The sequence below is a fragment of the Staurois parvus genome, unplaced genomic scaffold (genome assembly GCF_062004578.1).
Source record: "Staurois parvus isolate SC_StPar_1 unplaced genomic scaffold, SC_StPar_1.0 ptg000409l, whole genome shotgun sequence".
Classification (NCBI taxonomy): domain Eukaryota; kingdom Metazoa; phylum Chordata; class Amphibia; order Anura; family Ranidae; genus Staurois; species Staurois parvus.
The window spans coordinates 1,977,384-1,996,601 of NW_028318205.1; the positions used below are offsets into that span (position 1 = coordinate 1,977,384).

The following is a 19,218-nucleotide window of genomic DNA, read 5'->3' on the forward strand; positions in this document are numbered from 1 at the left end:
GCAATTTTTCACTTGCTATGTACAATGCGCAGCACATGCCGAAGGTATAGTGGAGGCAATGCAATGTCTGTGTAGAAGTTACATCAGTGATCAGTCTCAGGAATCAGTCACTACTGGACATGGGAATTGTGCAAGATATTGTGCTGTGCATACTTCATTTTCTGTGTATAACTGTAAAGGGGACACATTTTTGGGACAATTCTGTGCACCCATTCTGTAGGTTTTCCAGGTTACACTATAGTTGTCAGAAATAATAAGTCAAAAAAACGAGAGAGGCAATTGGAAATATGGCCTATTTATTTAGGAAGCATTCATTACACAGTGCAAACATTTCTTTGGTAAAATCACTGTTTACAATAAAAAAAAAGGCAAGGCACTCGGTATTTCTGGTAACATCAAGACCTGAAAATAAATATGCACAGTTTGCAGCATCCAGAGGTATGGCCACATAACGGACAAAGTACAACGTTCAGTATTGCAAGAAAAACAAATGACAATAAAACAGTCCTAAAGTATGAAACACAGCTGTACAATCCTGGCAGTGAACATGCAATGTGAAGTGCTCTGAGGACTGTAGTTTATAAAAACACTTCGAGAAAATGATTTTTCAGTGGCAACACCTATAAAAGTGGAGACATATTTGAAAGCCCAATTGAATTTTCAATTTAAATTGGCCAAGCACATTCCAGATGCATAAAAAAATAAAAAAGTTGTATAAAGTCTTTTTTGCTTTAAAATCACCCACAGGCTGAGGAAAAAAAAAAGCCTGTCCCCTGCCAGCAAGCTACACAGTCAGACCTCTGTGGGGAAGACATGATCTCTTTGCTGAGGTTTGACACCCCCCGCGCTGCATCAAAGCTAGAGCTCTCCAATCAGCAAGAAGAATGAGCTTTGCTGATTGCAGAGCTATAGGTCTAACTCAATAGAAGGTGTGTTAAAGCTCTGCAATAAAACCACTGCTTCCACACAAACAGCACAGGTCCCACTCTGAAGCTGCTGGCAGGAGACAGGCTTTTCTGCTGAAGACTGTGGCTGCTTTTAAAGAGAAAATGAACCATACATTGAACACCTGCAGTGTATTAAGCTAACCTAAATTGGAAGTCCAGTTGGACTTTAAATGCATTAAAGCTCATCAACACTAAGCTTTCATTGTAGGGAAAGAAAGCAGGTCCATATTAAACAGACTACTTGAATCCATTCTATGGTAAGTACTGCCTATTGCAGTTTTCATATTTTCCTCTCTGCTGCAGCCATTAAGGTACACAAAAACATATCCTGCACAATAAATGAAAAAAAAAATCCCACAGTGGGACAGTCACATAATGCCTACATCAAGTTTGTGAAGTTTAGATTTTAAAAGGTAGATAACCCAACCTAAATATATACAGCCAATAATGAAGCAACAGCTAGCTGTAGGTCCTGGGTTCCTGCAGCTTACTTGATCTTCCCTATGTGCAACCGATGTCCAGTATAAACAGATGAAATATCCTTAACATGATGGAACTGGCCGTTGTCTAGACATGGACCAGAGAAATACCAGGCTAACAGCACACCAAGTTCTAAAGCAAATATCTTTATATGCATTGAGAACTTGCAGTGCCATCAACCTGGTACTTGTCTGCTCTATATGTCTCATGTCTGACAAGCTGGATGTACACCCAGGAAATCTGTTGTGGGCAAGAATGGACTGGCCTGGAGTGGTAAAGTTTACTCGTTATATTGTCTGGACATGGAAAGGTTCAGTTAGGGACTTTAAATAACTAGGAAGGTAGATTTAATTTTATTAGCACTGCAGGCTAACCTAATCCCAATATTTTAGTCAGGGAGGGGTTACTATTGAAATGTTGCTTTATCAGTGCTTAAGTGTAGTCTCACATGGGAAAAGCTGGCATTTTAGTGCCTAATGCCCTTACAAAATAGCATCCATTATATGGGCTTCACCAAAATGAGAATAAAGAATAGAACACCAAAGCTCAAATGCTGAAATACAGGATCAGCTTACAAGATAGCTGCCTCTACACAAAGCATACAACAGTCGCTATAGTACTGTACATACATGGACTGTATTTTTACCTCTTACCCTTTCAAGCTGTTCTGTGACCACCCCACTAAAGTTATAATTATAACTAGCATGCTCTGAAATTCTGCATTCTGTAGCTGTGAAATTTAAATCTATGTATTATGAAACTACTTGCTGTTTCCCATGCAGCAGGATGTCTGTAGCCACTCTACTGTTCTATTCCTCCCAAACTCCATTTAAAACGAAAGAAAAATGCTTTATCTTTATTTTTTTAAATATAGTTTGCCTACATGACTGTTTAAAATAGACGTTCATCTTCCTCCTGTAAACTCATACCAGTAGAGGAGAGAAAATGTTACTCCAGGTTCCTTCCCTTCAGTGGAGAGTGCATGACAGAAAACCTGTACATTGAGCAATATGATCACCCACTGAAGCAGAGAACTCCAAACTTTTCAAAAGGTCCAGTTTACTGTCCTCCAGACATTAGGGTGCCAAATTTTGGCCAGTGGGGGTAGAAAATGTCCCGGACCCAGCATCTGTGAGAACATTGGATTGGTGGTCAGTAGGAGGAGGAATAGTGCCCCATCATTGGTATCAGTGGGATGAATAGTGCCCCATCATTGGTATCAGTGGGATGAATAGTGCCCCATCATTAGTATCAGTGGGAGGAATAGTGTCCCATCATTGGTATCAGTGGGAGGAATAGTGCCCCATCATTGGTATCAGTGGGAGGAATAGTGCCCCATCATTGGTATCAGTGGGATGAATAGTGCCCCATCATTGGTATCAGTGGGATGAATAGTGCCCCATCATTAGTATCAGTGGGAGGAATAGTGCCTCATCATTGGTATCAGTGAGAGGAATAGTGCCCCATCATTGGTATCACTGGGAGGAATAGTGCCCCATCATTAGTATCAGTAGGAGGAATAGTGCCCCATCATTGGTATCACTGGGAGGAATAGTGCCCCATCATTAGTATCAGTAGGAGGAATAGTGCCCCATCATTGTTATCACAGGGAGGAATAGTGCCCAATCATTAGTATCAGTGGGAGGAATAGTGCCCATCATTGGTATCAGTGGGAGGAATAGTGCCCCATCATTAGTATCAGTGGGGGGAATAGTGCCCCATCATTGGTGTCAGTGGGAGGAATAGTGCCCCATCATTGGTGTCAGTGGGAGGAATAGTGCCCCATCATTGGTATCAGTGGGAGGAATAGTGTCCCATCATTGGTATCAGTGGGAGGAATAGTGTCCCATCATTAGTACCAGTGGAAGGAATAGTGCCCCATCATTAATATTAGTGGGAGGAATAGTACGTTATCATTAGTGTCAGTGGCAGGAATTATGCTCTGCTGTCAGTGGAAGGAATAGTGCCTCATATAATTTCAAGAAATAGTGTTCCAAGTGCCGGATAAAGGCTAGCAAAGGACTGCCGTTTGGAGAGCACTGTACTAAAGAATCACAGGCACAGGTTTTTCTAGCCAAAATGAATTTGTTTGGTTTAAAAAAAAAAAAAAAAAAAAAAAAAAAGAAGAAAAAGACACTGGGTCTCTCAGCTCATGATCTTGAACAAGCACACAGCCATTGAAATCCAAAAACGTTGAATTCCTTTATGGCATGCATGCTTAGTAGTAAAGGCACAGTCAGGATAACAGCCCTACTGTTCACACCTTTACAAACAAATCGGCAATCTCAGATCCCCATTTTCTATCTTCACAGATCATTAACTGTAATGAATATAAAGTTAGCTAGTCTAAACACTGTAAATGAGAATGCTCCACTGTAGGTTTAAAGTGGTAGTAAACTCGTTTTTTTTATTTTACCTACAGGTATGCTTATAACAAAGCTTACTTGTAGGTAAAATGAATATCTCCTAAACGTGCACCGTTCAGGAGATATTCTCCTTTTTTAAGCCAGCGCATAAACTTTGAAGGACCGGTATACCCGTGTCCTTCCTTCAGAGCTGTGTGTTGTGGCCTGGGACTCCCGCGTGCATGCGTGACATCATCGTGGCCCGGCCTGTCAGACGGCTGGAGCTCATGAACCTGGAAGGAAGACCAGGCAGAGAAGGAGGCCTCTGCAACGGTGACAGCATGTCGTTGGAGGGCTTCGTTTAAGGTAAGTTTTACATAATGTACTAGTATGCAATGCACACTATGACATTACCTTGCAGGGGACTTTTTTTTTTTTACACACTTTCTTGCGGTTTACTACCGCTTTAACTCCATATAAACCTGGAATCGTGAAATGTTCTACCTTCTCTGGAAGCAAATGTGCAAGTTATGTAAAGTTAACATCCTAAGTAACACCTGGCCTAGTGGGTAGAACATAGCAGCTCCAGTGAATGAAACAGCTGAACAAAATCATAAAATACTGCGCTTACATAGATAACAAAAAATGAGCAAAGTGGTCCTCTTTGGTATTTTAAAAAATTGGGGATGATTTATTAAAGGTAAACATGCTAATCACTTTGGAAGTGAAGTTGCACCCTGAAAGGGAATGTTCCCCAGACATTAGTGAAGCTTAGCTTTCAAACAGCCAATCACATTCAAAGCAAATAAACAGTATTTTTGCTAGCACATGATTAGATTATGGAAGTTAAAAGAGCTCCACCTTATTTAATAAGCTCTGGAGATAATTCTTTTGCAGAGTGCAATTGTACTTTTCCGTGAGTAAATTAACCCTATTCAGTCTTTACAGATATTGTAGATACAAGTATCATGAAATGTTATACTTATAAAAATTACTATTAATACCAGCTATTTCAAAATTTATCAGTAGGCACTGCAAAGATGATTGCAATATGGGGTTGATTTACTAAAACTGGACCTTGTCAAATCTAGTGCAGCTCTGCACAAAAACAATATGTTTCCGGTTTTTTCCTTTTCAAAGCTTAAGTGAACAAAATGAAGTTAGAAGCCGATTGGCTAGCATGCACAGCTCTACAAGATTTTGCACTATTCCGTTTACGTTAATCAACCCCTATTTGTCGACATTATTTAGTGTTAATCAATTACAGGCTGCCCCCGAGTTGCAGACATTCAAGTTCCGAATGGAGGGACAGACAGGACGTGAGAGGAAAATTACCCCCCTAGGAAGGGAAATTCACTCCTGTAAGAGTTATCATGGAAAAAGGTGTCTCCACAACAACCCAAAATATTAAAAATCCAATTATCACAGGGACAGAAAGTAAAGTAAAATCTTTTGAACAGGGGCACAGGCAGCAAAACAAACATTACAGGGGTGTTAACCCTTCCCTAGGCTATCCAAAAAAATCTTAGAAATAATTTTTCTTGGCTGGAGCTACACTTAAAAGAAAATGTACCTGTTCCAACTTACATACAAATTCGACTTAAGAACAAACCTACAGACCCTATCTTGTTTGTGACCACCTCTAGTGAATCACATGGCTGTGGCCCTATACATCAAGAAAGCAGACCTGGTGAAGAGGTGCTTTTGTTTGACTGAACATCAGTCTAAAAAAAAAAAAAGTGTGTGGCAGTCATGTGAGAAAGGTCAGAACTGTTCAAGTAAGCAGGAGGCCATAAATGGTCAGATAACGGCCTGTTACAATAGTGGTGAACAGATGGGTACCTGTCGACAAGTTCACTCCTGAATATGATGGCCTACACCAGTTCTCCTTTTGTCAGCCAAGAATGGCATAAGTAGACAACAGTAGACAAATGTTATCAACCTGGTTGATAAAAGACTGCAATACATTGCCTGGTCTGATAAATGTTTGTTTCTACTGGTCCATGCAGCTAGTAGTAAATTTTTTCAAATGACATGGAAATGGGGGTTCAAGGCATGGGTGTGTGGTCAAAGAATCTGCAAAAATATAACATGCACCAAAATCACAGTAACATTTGTAGTACATTGCTAATCCATGCTGCAAACAATTCAGGCCATTCGAAAACCACAACTGGAGTTCTAGTTAGATGTGCCAAATAACAATGCTCAGGAGGTCACTGATACAATACTATGTAGGTTAGACTTCGGCAACCTGGAACTGGCAACATAAATAGAGGAATGCAGGTTGCTCACTTCCAATCTATCTCTAGGTGGGTCTACTGGAACTTTCTCTAACACAGAATGTGCTCTTACATAATTATACAGATGAATGCACAGTAAAGTATTTATTTCACAGTGATTCATATTATAAGACAACAGACCAAATAATTGTTTTTTGCTTTGGCATGGTTGTCTTCAGTTACCTGCTATTGCTCACCCAGGTGGGGAGCCCTCAAGAGAGCCTCAGGTGTTACCCAGAATGCTACAAGTTTTATGTAGATACTGGATACCAAGTCCTAAGCATAAAACCCAACAAACACAAGACATCAAAAACACTGTTCTCAAAGTAAGGTACAACTCCTGGCACACAACTGCAAGGCAGGCGTAAACAGAAAAGTGCAAATCTCTACAAGTCTGCCAAAGTGCACATGAGGACTTTTCGTGTTATAACAGATGGATCTTGCCAGATAATAAATAGAGGCATACAGCTGTCAATCACATGGTGACTGCTTTATCACACTTTCAAGAACTGCTGTACTGTGTTTGGAGAACCATAGTCAATTCTTCTATTACAAAATGCTTTATTAATCTGGAGAAGCAATTGACCCAGAAATTCAAATATCTTAAAAGTAGCACAGCCCTTAAAGCCTGCACACAACAGACCTGAAACACAATATTGATAACTGGAATCTGACTTATCTCCTTTGGTTTTATTATCAAGACAATATAAGCTAAAATGAATGGTAGAGCACATGTGTGACATGTTCACTGGTATCAGTCAAGTTTCTATTATGTAGATCAGGTATGACTGAATTACATGTACATAATAGGACATCATGATATTTTAAAATGTTGAATATTTGGCTGCTGTTCAAAGAAGTAAGTGTTGCCCGTGGAAACCGTATAAATGTATTTTATCAATGGTATATGAAAAATAGCAGCTGTAATGAGTTTGCTTACTACGTACTGTATAACATCTCCTGCAACTTTTAGGTAAACAAAGTGCAATGGCTATGAGCCAAATCATAGAAAAATGAATTTGATAAGATGTTATGGTTTACAGCACTTTTAATATGTGCTCAGCTCTTCTTTAAGAGCCACTGTACATGGAATTATGAAACCAAATATATTTGTGCTTTGCTTTTTTCTACTATATAACTTAATGTGAATATCAAGAATAAGTCTTGAACATCCATGTACACTATCCCATAGAAAATGTCTCCAATAAAAAGGTAGACTACATTCTCTCAGGGAGTAGACTGTTCGCTGGCTCACAGCCTTGTACTCTAGTCACAAACTTGTGCTCTTCTAAAATCCCTTAAACATCCACTATAATCCAAAAGCATACATTTCCCTGGGAGACCTAAATACCAAGTGCTCTATTATGCAAATCTTGACTTGACAACAGTCTTTTGGCCTGCCTTCTTTCCACTCCAATGGCTCTTTGTTGGCTGACAGTTTTGGCGAGAGCCTCCGAGACCAATAGTTGAGATCTGCAGAATCGACCAGTAATTAATCAGGTGCCAGCTTTTTTATATTTGACCCTGCCCTATGCAATTGATAGATGTAATCTGGCTGGCTATTAGAAGAAACAAAAACGCTTTGCACTTCTTTAGATGTACCATGAAGGCAAGTTTGAGACTTGCATAAAAGAGCACCCCAAGACTGAGGCTCCTGAGATGCTCTCGGTGCTAAACCTAACCTGTGATGCTAAGATGCTAAACCTACCTGTGTGCAATTGGAAGTACTTGATTTTGAAAGAAAGTAGCATTTTAGGAGATTTAAGAAAAATATAACTGCACTTGAAAACTCATGGGAAAGTGGACGATCTTGTGCAACCTGGGCCCTTATCTAAAGTCAGATGTGATGGTGGTGGTGAGATGAAGTTCTGCCATAGAAAATCCTTAGAGCTCAGTAGGAATTTATGGCAGAACCATTCAACTACTTGTCTCTGCACAGGTAGTCTTAGGCTGATCACAGACACAATGGTATTCAAAAGCTCCAAGCACTAAATTAGTTTGGTAGAACAGTCATAGATCAGGGGTGCCCTCATATATACAACCATTTTCCTGATCCAACTGTTATCAGACAGGTAATCTTATAAAGAAGCTGTACTGAGGAAATATCAAGACTGCCACTATTGACTTATCTATAAAAAAAACAGTAAATATCATGCCAAAATTTGGCTTCAGTCAGTGACAGTACAAATCAGTTAAACTGGGGACAGGCACACAACAAGGATCTTAAAAAGAGAAGGAGATCAGCAATGGCAGCCTTTTAGTTTCAGAAAGGTTAGGGTTAGACTGCACAAAACACTCTGCAGTACTGTGAAAGGTAATGAGTTGAGGGCTGTAACTCATTGAAGAAGTCCCAATCCTGAGCACATGAAAAAAGTAAAATTTTTCCTTCATTTGTAAAGAAAACGTGTAACCATTGGCTAAACGCTCTGTTCTTGCCTTTATTTCCCTATGCATTCACATATGCTGGTTAGTTTTCTTTCTTACAGCCTACACTGAGCACCACACAGTAAACAGTTTATGAGGTATGGTTGTCCTTCAAAGAATCTAGAAAGCTAGACTTCTTGATCATTTCTATCTTAACAAGACAAAAGAAAGCTTGATGCAACTGAAATCCTTATGCAAACCTCAAAGTATTCAAATATTTCTGTTCTATAGCAAATCAAAGGTCAGCCATTTTCTGCAGCAAATCAAGAAGAATGGAAATGAAGTATATCAATTCACAAGGAATCTGTGCCTCAATATAGTGGAGTTAGTGGAGTTAATTAGCTGACTGCATTACTATGACTTTGGCTCAAACCTCAAAATGGTTGCCTCCATTTAAACTATTTTAAAGGAGTTGTCCACACCATTGAAAAATGAATATGGTAAACAGAGCATACACTAAATGTTCCGCCTGCTGCAAGGTATAACAGTATCTCTTGCATTAACATTACTTTCCATAATAGCAGTGCTTGGCATTCCAATATGTACATGAAAATTGAATCAAGGAAACTAGTTCCTTTGTCAAGCCTGCCGATTAGAGGAAAGGACTTCAGTCTGCAATAAGCATTTGCTATACTCAAGGGTAGGGAAATGTTTACCATATACTATTATAAAGTGGGCAAGGAGCTACAAAGGTCAATAAGGAGCTTTGAAATAAATGCAAACAAACTGGTATACAAAGCCATTAATTTACATTCAAAAGGCAAAAATTGTCAGCAGTAAGGAAACTTTAAATTGTTGTAAATCCCTTTCGTGTTGGGATTCTAAAACTGCAATGGGTTCAGGTAGCATCATCTTCAACAAATCTGGTCGTGTAATGTAAGCAGCACCTAAGCCAAGGTTTGGGGGTAGTTGGGGTATAGCAGAGGCAACAACATAGTGACCACATTCAACAAAATATGTTGTGACCTGGTTTTTATGGTCATTTTTACTTCATATGCAGATGGTCATTAGAAGACTGAGTCTAAAGCCATCAAATATTTGAGCACCTTAAAACAACCTAGGGACTGGCAATGCCAAGTTATAAGATATTAGTGTGAGCAATTTTTGGAATGCAACTTTAAGCACTTGAGGAACATTCCAACTTTCTAAAGACAGACGGCCTTCTGTGCCATTGCAGCTCTGAGTATTTTCCTAAAACTGTATGTAGCTAAATACTTTCCCCACTCAACTTGCCCAATATCTGTGACTAAGATATTTTCAGTTCCAATAACCTTCAATTTTCCAGAGCAATTTGTAAACAGATCTTTTACATTGATTAATTTGTGTTCAAAGTTTAGCCTCCAAGGGCAATGTGTAAAAATCAGGCAGAAGTGCACAGAACTGTTTATGAACTAAAAACAATGATTCTCATTATAATACTTTGTAATGTGATGAGGTCTTGTAATAAAAAGGCACATAATACAAAAAACAAGGAGAACCACAAAAAGTAGTCAAGCCACAAACGTTAAGTCCTTTTGCGCAGTGCCTTTAAACAGTAATGGTATGAACATTTTATTGTGAAAGGCATAGTATAGAATCTGTATATAAAAAACAAAAAATATATACTCAACATTCTTGTTCACGTTGGGCCTGAGTTATTATAAAAATGGAAATACTTTTAGATAAGCACAAAACAGTCTCAATCAATAACACTGCTCAAAGAGCACTGGGGATCCAGTAACTGCTGGCAACATACGCTAGATCTAAGCTAGGCGGCTGAAAGCTGATCTGATTGGTTACCATTTGTCACTGACCACCATTGCTCTTTTGCACTGTGTTATTAAGGAAGCCGAATGGCATTTTTTATTACAGTATATCCTTACAACAAAAAATGATTATTCATGTTTAAATAAATGTTTTCTGTCACTACAGGGTAAAAGGATACCTAAAAAAATAAAAATAATAAAAAAACTAATTGAACATTTCATTTCTAAAATCTCATAAGTTTGAGGGTTTGGTGTTGATTTTGGTATTAAAAGATTACATGTGTTTAGCACCACTTTAGTTTCCTAACCTGAGAAGCATTTGAACCAATAAAATATGGCTGACATATAGTCCAATATCCTGTCATCATTTTATATATTTCCCTTTAAAAGAGACTGTGTACGTAAAAAAAAAGAAAAGAAAACATACAATAACCAAAAGCAAGTAGTGTTCTGATATTGTAGAGGTGGTGACTGTGAATCTTTAGAGTGTATGGAACTCTTGCTATGACCCTGGTTTTACTGACTTCAGCTGCTGTGATGCATGGAATCCTGGGTATTATGTGCTCTGGCTGATATCTGTGCAGACCGGACAGCAGGATCCTTCCTTTAATACAGGCACCAAGCAATGAGTTGGAGGGCAGGATTCCACAAAGCATGTAATTGAGCCATTCTGGAAAATAAACCATCAGTGTTAATTAGATATAAAACAGCTGGGATCGTTTGAAAAAGAATGAGGAAGATCATCATACGGTCTGTCAAAAGTGGCCAAAAAGTCCTTTATCTCACATTTCAAAGACTTGCTGGTAAGTTAACTGGCTCCAGTTTAAATTGGCCCTACTACAGTGCCTTAAAAAAGTAATCATTCCCCTTTACATTTTCCACATTTTGTCATGTTACAACCAAAAACGTAAATGTATGTTATTGGGATTTTATGTGATAGACCAACACAAAGTGGTACATAATTGTGAAGTGGAAGGAAAATGATAAATGGTTTTCAACATTTTTTACAAATAAATATCTGAAAAGTGTGGCGTCTATTTGTGTTCAGCCCCCTTTACTCTGATACCCCTAACTAAAGTTTAGTGGAACCAATTGTCTTTAGAATTCACCTAATTAGTAAATAGAGTCCATCTGTGTGTAATTTAATCTCAGTATAAATACAGCTGTTTTGTAAAGCCCTCAGAGGTTTGTTAGAGAACATTAGTGAACAAACAGCATCATGAAGGCCAAGGAACACACATCAGAAAGGTCAGGGATAAAGTTGTGGATAAGTTTAAAGCAGGGTTATGTTATAAAAAAAAATAATATCTAGAGCTTTGAACATCTCACGGAGCACTGTTCAATCCATCATCCACAAATGGAAAGAGTATGGCACAACTCAAAACCTGCCAATACATTGCCATCTGCCTAAACTGACAGTCTGAGCAAGGAGAGCATTAATAAGAGAAGCAGCCAAGAGGTCCATGGTAACTGGAGGTGCTGCAGAGATCCACAGCTCAGGTGGGAGAATCTGTCCACAGGACAACGACTAGTCGTGTACTCCACAAATCTGGCCTTTATGGAAGAGTGGCAAGAAGAAAGCCATTGTTGAAAGAAAGCTATAAGAAGTCCCGTTTGCAGTTTGTGAGAAGCCATGTGGGGGACACAGCAAACATGTGGAAGAAGGTACTCTGGTCACATGAGACCAAAATTGAACTTTCTGGCCTAAAAAGCAAACCGCTATGTGTGGCGGAAAACTAACACTGCACATCACTCTAAACACACCATGCCCACCGTAAAACATGGTGGTAGCAGCATCAAGTTGTGGGGATGCTTTTCTTCAGCAGGGACAGGGAAGTTGGTTAGAGTTGATGGGAAGACGCATGAAGCCAAATACAGGGCAATCTTAGAAGAAAACCTGTTAGAGTCTGCAAAAGACTTGAGACTGGGGAGGAGGTTCACCTTCCAGCAGGACAATGACCCTAAACATACAGCCAGAGCTACAGCGGAATGGTTTAGATCAAAGTATATTCATGTGTTAGAATGGCCCAGTCAAAGTCCAGACCTAAATCCAATTAAGAATCTGTGGCAAGACTTGAAAATTGCTGTTTACAGATGCTGTCCATCCAATCTGACAGAGCTTGAGCTAGTTTGCAAAGACGAATTGGCAAAAATTTCACTCTCTAGATGTGCAAAGCTGGTAGAGACATAACCAAAAAGACTTGCAGCTGTAATTGCAGGGTAAGGTGGTTCTACAAAGTAATGACTCCGGGGGGCTGAATACAAATGCACACCACATTTTTCACATATTTATTTGGCAAAAAGTTTGAAAACCATTTATCATTTTCCTTCCACTTCACATTTATGTTCCACTTAGTTTTGTTCTATCACATCCCAATAAAATACATTTACGTTTTTGGTTGTAACATGACAAAATGTGGAACATTTCAAGAGGCATGAATACTTTTTCAAGGCACTGTATGTGTATGTACAAATGTGAGTTAGGGACCTTAGATTGTAAGCCCCTTGAGGGTTAGAGAATGATGTGAATGTACAATAAATATGTAAAGTGCTGTATAAATTGACAGCGCTATATAAGTACTTATAATAAATAAAAAAATAATAAATGCAGTTCTGGCTTACAAGGGGGTAAAATGCTGTCCTTATAGCTGGCTATAGACGGTTCGAAACATGTATGGGCAGGCTGAATGTACCCAAGTTGATCGATCAACTTAGGTACAAGCAGTTTGATGGATTTTACATGCTCTTATTGCTAGCAGCTGTTATAGCCAGTAGCAATAATTACTGTGTTCTCCCGCAGCAGGCGGCTTTCCCCGCTAGAACACAATGGCTCCGCAGGAGGGATTCTCCTCTCAACACTGTCTATGTTGGTGAAGGAATTGAGCCCGTGGTTGCAAGAAAGAAATTCTCTCTGTTTATGCCCAGCCTAAGGAAGATTTAGAATCCCTGAATGTCTGCATCATTGGGGAGATCTGCCCCTATTTTCTGTTCCAGTTACAATGTTAATAGAAAGGAAGCAGGCAGTGTTCTCATTAGAAGTGTGAAAAAATGTGCACACAGACAGCAATACACAGCTAATAGGGTTTTGAGCCTCTCTCATTTCTACTAAATAATTGGTTTTATTGATGTCTGTGTCCCTGTTAGGGTACTTGACACAGTGAAGATATTTGCCAGCACAGATCTTCAGATTTAGTCCAAACTGTTTTTATTCAACAAAAAACATTTGGACTCAGTCTGAAGATCCGTGGTGTGCTGGCAAAAACCTTCACTGTGTCATGTATGATCCAGTCTCCAGCTGGTGGTTGCTGCAGCATCCAATATCTTAGCACCTCCTCTCCAGGAACGTGTGTGATGGGAATATTGATGCTCATCTGTGTTAGCGTACTTCCACACAGCACTGATGAACGAACATCCAGGCAGACAAAAAAAAAACAAAAAAAACAATGAGGATGGGCTGCATAGCACTTGTGCGTATCCACGTGTACAAGTACACACGCATAACATTTTTCTAGCTTTTTTTAATCAAGGAGTTTGATGTACAATATGCACATATTCAAGTGTAATAATACTGACCAGCGACACAGATTTTTGTATTTTTTTTTAATGGATCTATACAAAATACACGATTACAAGCCTGTGTGTACAGGCCCATTAAAAGCAATGGGCTGCATTTAGATTTGTAAAAAATGCCTGAATAAATAAAACGTTTTTAGGTGTCAGCATGCCTTAAACCGTCAATAAATCCATTTAAAAATATCAGGTTGCATAGCAAAAGAAGTCACCTACATACCATATTAGAGAGCACCTATTCTGTGGTCACGTGACACCGCTATGTTGCTCCCTAACACACTGTGAAGTCTGGAGGAGCAGCAATGAAAAATCCTGTGACAAAGCTATTCACATCACCCCAGATGTCTCCCTCCCCCTCTTCACCCAACTGATCTGCTTGAGAATGTATTCATTGGCAGCATGTGACCACAAAAGAACCAATTGGTGCTTTGTGGGCACAGGAAGACCCTTATAGGATTTGGCATGCAGCTTTTTCTATAAGAGCAGTTTATTTTAGTTATTTATATGGTACAGTAATGAATGTTTTTACTTTCGGTGACAGTGTACTTGTATATAAGTGCGTTCTTCCACCTTTGTGGCAAGAGTCTGGGGAAGGCCAATTTATGCCCCACCATGATTTGTGCCCCTGTGCTCAAACCCTGCTCCATACAGACATGACTTGAACAGTTTGGAGTGAAGGAAGTCAAGTGGGCGGCATAGAGCCCTGACCTCAACCCTTCTGAACACCTTTGGCATTAGTTGGAACACCAAATTCAGGCCAGGTCTTCTCATTAAACCTTGACCTAAATGAGCACAAATTCTCAGACACTCTCCAAAATCTTGTGGAAAGCTTTTCTGGAAAAGTGAAGCTGGTTATGGTGATTGTTGAAAAAAACCCCAAAAAAACAAAAACAAGAACAGTCAAATTTTGTTGTAACAGTTGGTAAAAGTGAGCAGATCTTCCCCACTAAAACTGTCCAACTTTCTTTGGTGAACTAACCCTGTGCTCCACCAAGATACTGACCACATGGTGTATTTATGTTCACCCCAAATCCAATATTTCAATAATGTACCTGCATTTTCTATATACAGTGTGATGCAGAGAAAAGACAACACAACGTATTGCTCACTTCCCACTGAATTGTGACCATACATATATTGTAGTGTGTGTGCGTGTCCCAAATATATAGCTATATAAATATATAGATATTTCTTAGTGCTACTTACTTTACATTCACATTTTGTACAAGGATCTTTTTTCCATCTTTCGTTAGTGGCATATGGTTTTCCAGTTTCATCAGTGCAGTCTGTGCTGCTTAAGCGAGATTCGAGGTTCTTGATCTGAAAATAGAAAAAAAAGACAATAAGCTGAAGAGCAGTACATGAAGCTGGACAAAGACATCAGTTTGTGAAAGGATGCACGGGCACCATCTATCTACTGAATATTCTTTAGGGCATGTGTTAATGTTCTTTAGGGCATGTGTCAATTAATTTTGTATTTAAAGTGGAGCTCCACCCAAAAATGGAAGTTCCGCTTTAAGCCTTTGTCCTCCGCTCCCCATTAAGGCGCCTAGGCAATCGGAAGCGAAAGTTGTCCTCTCTCCTTCCATCCCCATAGTCTTCTGGGACACGCGACAGGTCTACGGGGCCCACTCACAAAGTGCAGTGCTTTTGCGCATGCGCAGTGGGCACCCGGCTGTGAAGCCGCAAGCTGTCACAGCCGGGTGCCCAAACTGAAGATGCCGGTGCCAGGGAGAGAAGACGGAAGGTAAAACCAGAGGTGGTAAGGGCACTGCTGGACTGAGGAACAGGTAAGTGGCTGTATTTTAAAAGTCAGCAGCCACAGTATTTGTAGCTGCTGACTTTTGTTTCAGGTGGAACTTCGCTTTAAAAATTAATTGTCAGGTGTATTTGGCCTGCTTCAAGCAAATCTGCATTCACATATACAGTACTTGTATAGAAATGCAAAACCTGCTTGAAGTGAGCAAATTTCTGTTCACATGACCTTGATGTGATATGGGGGGGGGGGGGTGCAGTCACATATCTCCAAGTACTAGAAAAGCAACAACAATCTCCCAGAAATTCCCCAGAGATTAGTCAGATGGGGTGTTTAGTGCTGTCTGATGACATTTATAAACACAAAGACTATCACCTGAATCAGCAACATTTAATGCTATGGGTACCTTTAATGGATTATTCCATAAGGCTTTAAGCTGAACTCCAGGCAAACAGCTAAAAACAAAAATGAGCTGCCAGGCACTTATGAATCAAACATTACCACTATAAAAATGACCTATGAAGCTTGCGTTTGCCCAGAAAAGTTTAAAAGAGAAGTATGGCCAAAGCTTTTTTGGCCATACTTCTTTTCTGGGTCACAGGAATGCACTTTTTTCTTCAATCCTGTGACCCAGATTCAGCTGCCTGCAGGCAGAAGCCTGCTGTCGGTTGACGTCACAGAGACCGTTCATGGTCAAGGATTCCAACTTAAAGGTCAGGATCCACCCAGATGCCTGACCAGCAACTGGCTCAGCCTCTCAAGAAGCCACTGAAAGCCTGAGCCAGCCCCTCTGCAGCCTGGCATTCCAGTGAGCTCTGGAGGATCAGAGCAGACAGCTGGTGACTGACAGTCAAGGCTCTTTATCTGTGAAGACCAAGTACTGAGCTATCAGAGGTCATATATTCATTCAGTAGTCAGTCAGTCTTGGTTCTCCAAGGATGTAACATCTAAAAGCTCCCTTGCTGACACCAACATCTTCTTGGTTTGTGATTTTCAACCATCTAGTATGGCTTAGCTGGTATGATGTAACTACCACACATGCACATGGGAGTTCATTTACCATGACATCCAGCAGTTGAGACATAAATGACCAAAAACAAAAAACCCACCTGACAACGGTTTTAACCCTCCCATAATCCAGAATTTAAAACATTTTGGTTTAAGATATACTTTATGTCCATAAATTATTTCACATTTGGTATCGTATGTATTGTCTGTATGCAAGAGTACCTGTTTCCTTAGACTTGTTATCGTCTTTTGCAAATCAAGCACAAACTCTTTGAAGTCAATCGCTGGTGGCAGGCAGGCTGGTTGCTTGGTGTTTACAGTTGTGTTTACAATATTCTCTGGCAAGCTGGACAAGGACACAGAAACTGAATGCTTAGTAAAGAAACGCAAAAGAAAAAAATTATTATTTTGCAGATTCACCTGAAATATCCTGGAACCCTGTGGAGTGGAGGAACAAGTATAAAGCACTCACCTTTATGCACCTAATCCAACAAAATAAATTCCAATATTGTGCACTTGCACAAATGGCAATGCATACAGGTTTTTTGTTTTTTTTTTAATTATGTTCATCACTAAAATTGAAATGTTAAATTTTTTTAGTTAGGTATAATTATTAAAGTGGTTGTAAACCCTTACATATACCCAGTGAAGCAACTGGCCTCCGGTCAAACACAAGAATGAAACAAATCTTCCTCAATAGGTTGTACCTGTTTATCTGCAGTCTTCTCTACATCCATTCTACAGCTTGTCTGAGAGTTAAAAAAAAAAAAAATGAGGCAGTGAGATGAAGTTACACTCTGCAGAACTTAGTGTGGAGAGCTCTGAGTGCTGATTGGAGAGAAATTAAACTCCCCCTTCACACAGCACTCAAGAAGAGCTGAGGCTGTCAATCTGCTGGAGGTCCCTCCTGTGTCAACTTGTCAAAAGTGATTCATGCTGATAGAGGAATGGAGCAGCAGACAGAAATGACGCTTAGTGCTCTTAACTGAGACAAGTACATACTATAGAGGGATATGATTTCTTCACATTTTATTTCTGAGGTTTATAACCACTTTAAAGACTGCCCTTTAAGGATTTTCTAACTAAATGTTTTGCAGAAACATTCTGTCATTTGTCATAACCTCTCTTTTCTCAATAACATTTACATTACCTGGACTCCTCTTCAGTGACAGGAAGGTCCTGATTTTTTTCTTCTTTATAGCTGTGTTCCGTAGACCGTTTACCTCTGAAGTGACCCGAGAAGGAACTAAACTGTCCTCTTGTCCTACAATCTGAATACATACAAGCCAACACTGAAATACATACACCATACTATTGGGGTTATTTAAAGTGGATCTCATGCAAAACAAAAACAAAATGGTCCAGATCTATTACAGTCTTGGTCCCTACAGGGGACATTTCCCTTTACTTTCTGTCCTAATGACTGGTGTCACTGGGACATAGGAATCCCCCCAGCATAGATACCAACACCAAAAGAAACCTGACATCGATTATGACTTTGTAACACACTAAACAAAGATGAACAATCTCTACTTTAAATACACAAGGCAGTTACATACTTAGCCTGGTTCAAAAGGCACACATACATAAAGTCCAACGAACCCAAACCAACCAGCAAATGTATGGGTTTTTTTTTCAAAGTAACTTTGTGCAATCACTTAGAAAACTTGTGCGTTGATCACTTGCCCCCCGGCTACACCATTCAGAACTGGGAGCAGAAAGAAATATCAGGGTGTAGAGGATCAAGTTACAGTATAGTGCCAATTAGAGCTGTCAAATGTGGAGTACATAGCCCTGTGTAAACTACTATTCTGGTTACCTGGGATTTTCTTCGCCCCTGACAGCTGAATGGAGTGGCAGAGGAACAAAGGATAAATATACACTGCTAGGGAAAGGTTCTTTAAAGTGACCCTGTTGCTTTTCCCTGCATAGGGAACATACAGGTTCACTTTAAGCTTTAGATTTTTTGGGCATAAAATAACTGCAAGCATGTAACTGTTTTTATGGGCAACATAATCCGTCAGATTCAAAACGATCACTTCTGTATAAGGACGATATATGAAATTTCACCTTCACAGCAGTCCTGCCACATTCGTAGGTCCATTTTGGGAATCTTTTTGCAGTCAATATAGCCATGAGGAAATTCGACAACGCTAAACACATCAGGTTGTACATGGGTGATGTTGTCCCCATTGTCACACAGAATTCTGGCAAGAGAGGTCTGCTTGATCTGGGTCAGCTGTGCAGGGTTGAACACACCAGGATTTTCAAACCACAACCTGTAGTATCAAAATGATATCCATGATTTTACATTTATGTTTTACAAATACTACATGACTGTTATTTAGTACTTCATGTTACAGTGGTGAGTTCTCCTTCCAGAACCACATGTGGTTAATGTAAAAATCCAGGAATTTGGTTTTTTTGGGGGGGGCGCAGCACATGTTCAATTGATGCTGCTGCGCAATTGCTGAAAAGTACCATAGCCATCACAGTTTGACTGACACTGGATACAGACATTGCTCTTCTTCTAGCTCTGAAGCAAAGAATTTCAGAGTTTATACAGTAAAGAATCCTCCTGGTTGTCTGCTCCTCCTTTTCCCTTATGCATTCACCAAAAGCCCTGTATTATTTTCAAACAATGCAAGGAGTTCTGTGAATGGA

The 19,218-nt window shown here is 39.7% G+C and overlaps 1 protein-coding gene across 3 annotated transcripts in view; it reads right to left on the bottom strand.

The window, feature by feature from the left end:
- Positions 1–279: 279 nt before the first annotated feature.
- The window catches only part of PXDN (peroxidasin), a 176,903-nt gene continuing 157,964 nt past the window's right edge, over positions 280–19,218 (bottom strand). For all 3 annotated transcript variants that reach the window (XM_089686709.1, XM_089686708.1, XM_089686710.1), the window contains 5 exons: positions 18,625–18,833; positions 17,705–17,825; positions 16,777–16,900; positions 14,997–15,110; positions 280–10,890 (listed from right to left, as the gene is read on the bottom strand). In XM_089686709.1, coding sequence (XP_089542835.1) covers positions 10,777–10,890; positions 14,997–15,110; positions 16,777–16,900; positions 17,705–17,825; positions 18,625–18,833 — 682 coding nt within the window. In that variant the 3' untranslated portion in view covers positions 280–10,776. The remainder of the gene's footprint in view (positions 10,891–14,996; positions 15,111–16,776; positions 16,901–17,704; positions 17,826–18,624; positions 18,834–19,218) is intronic.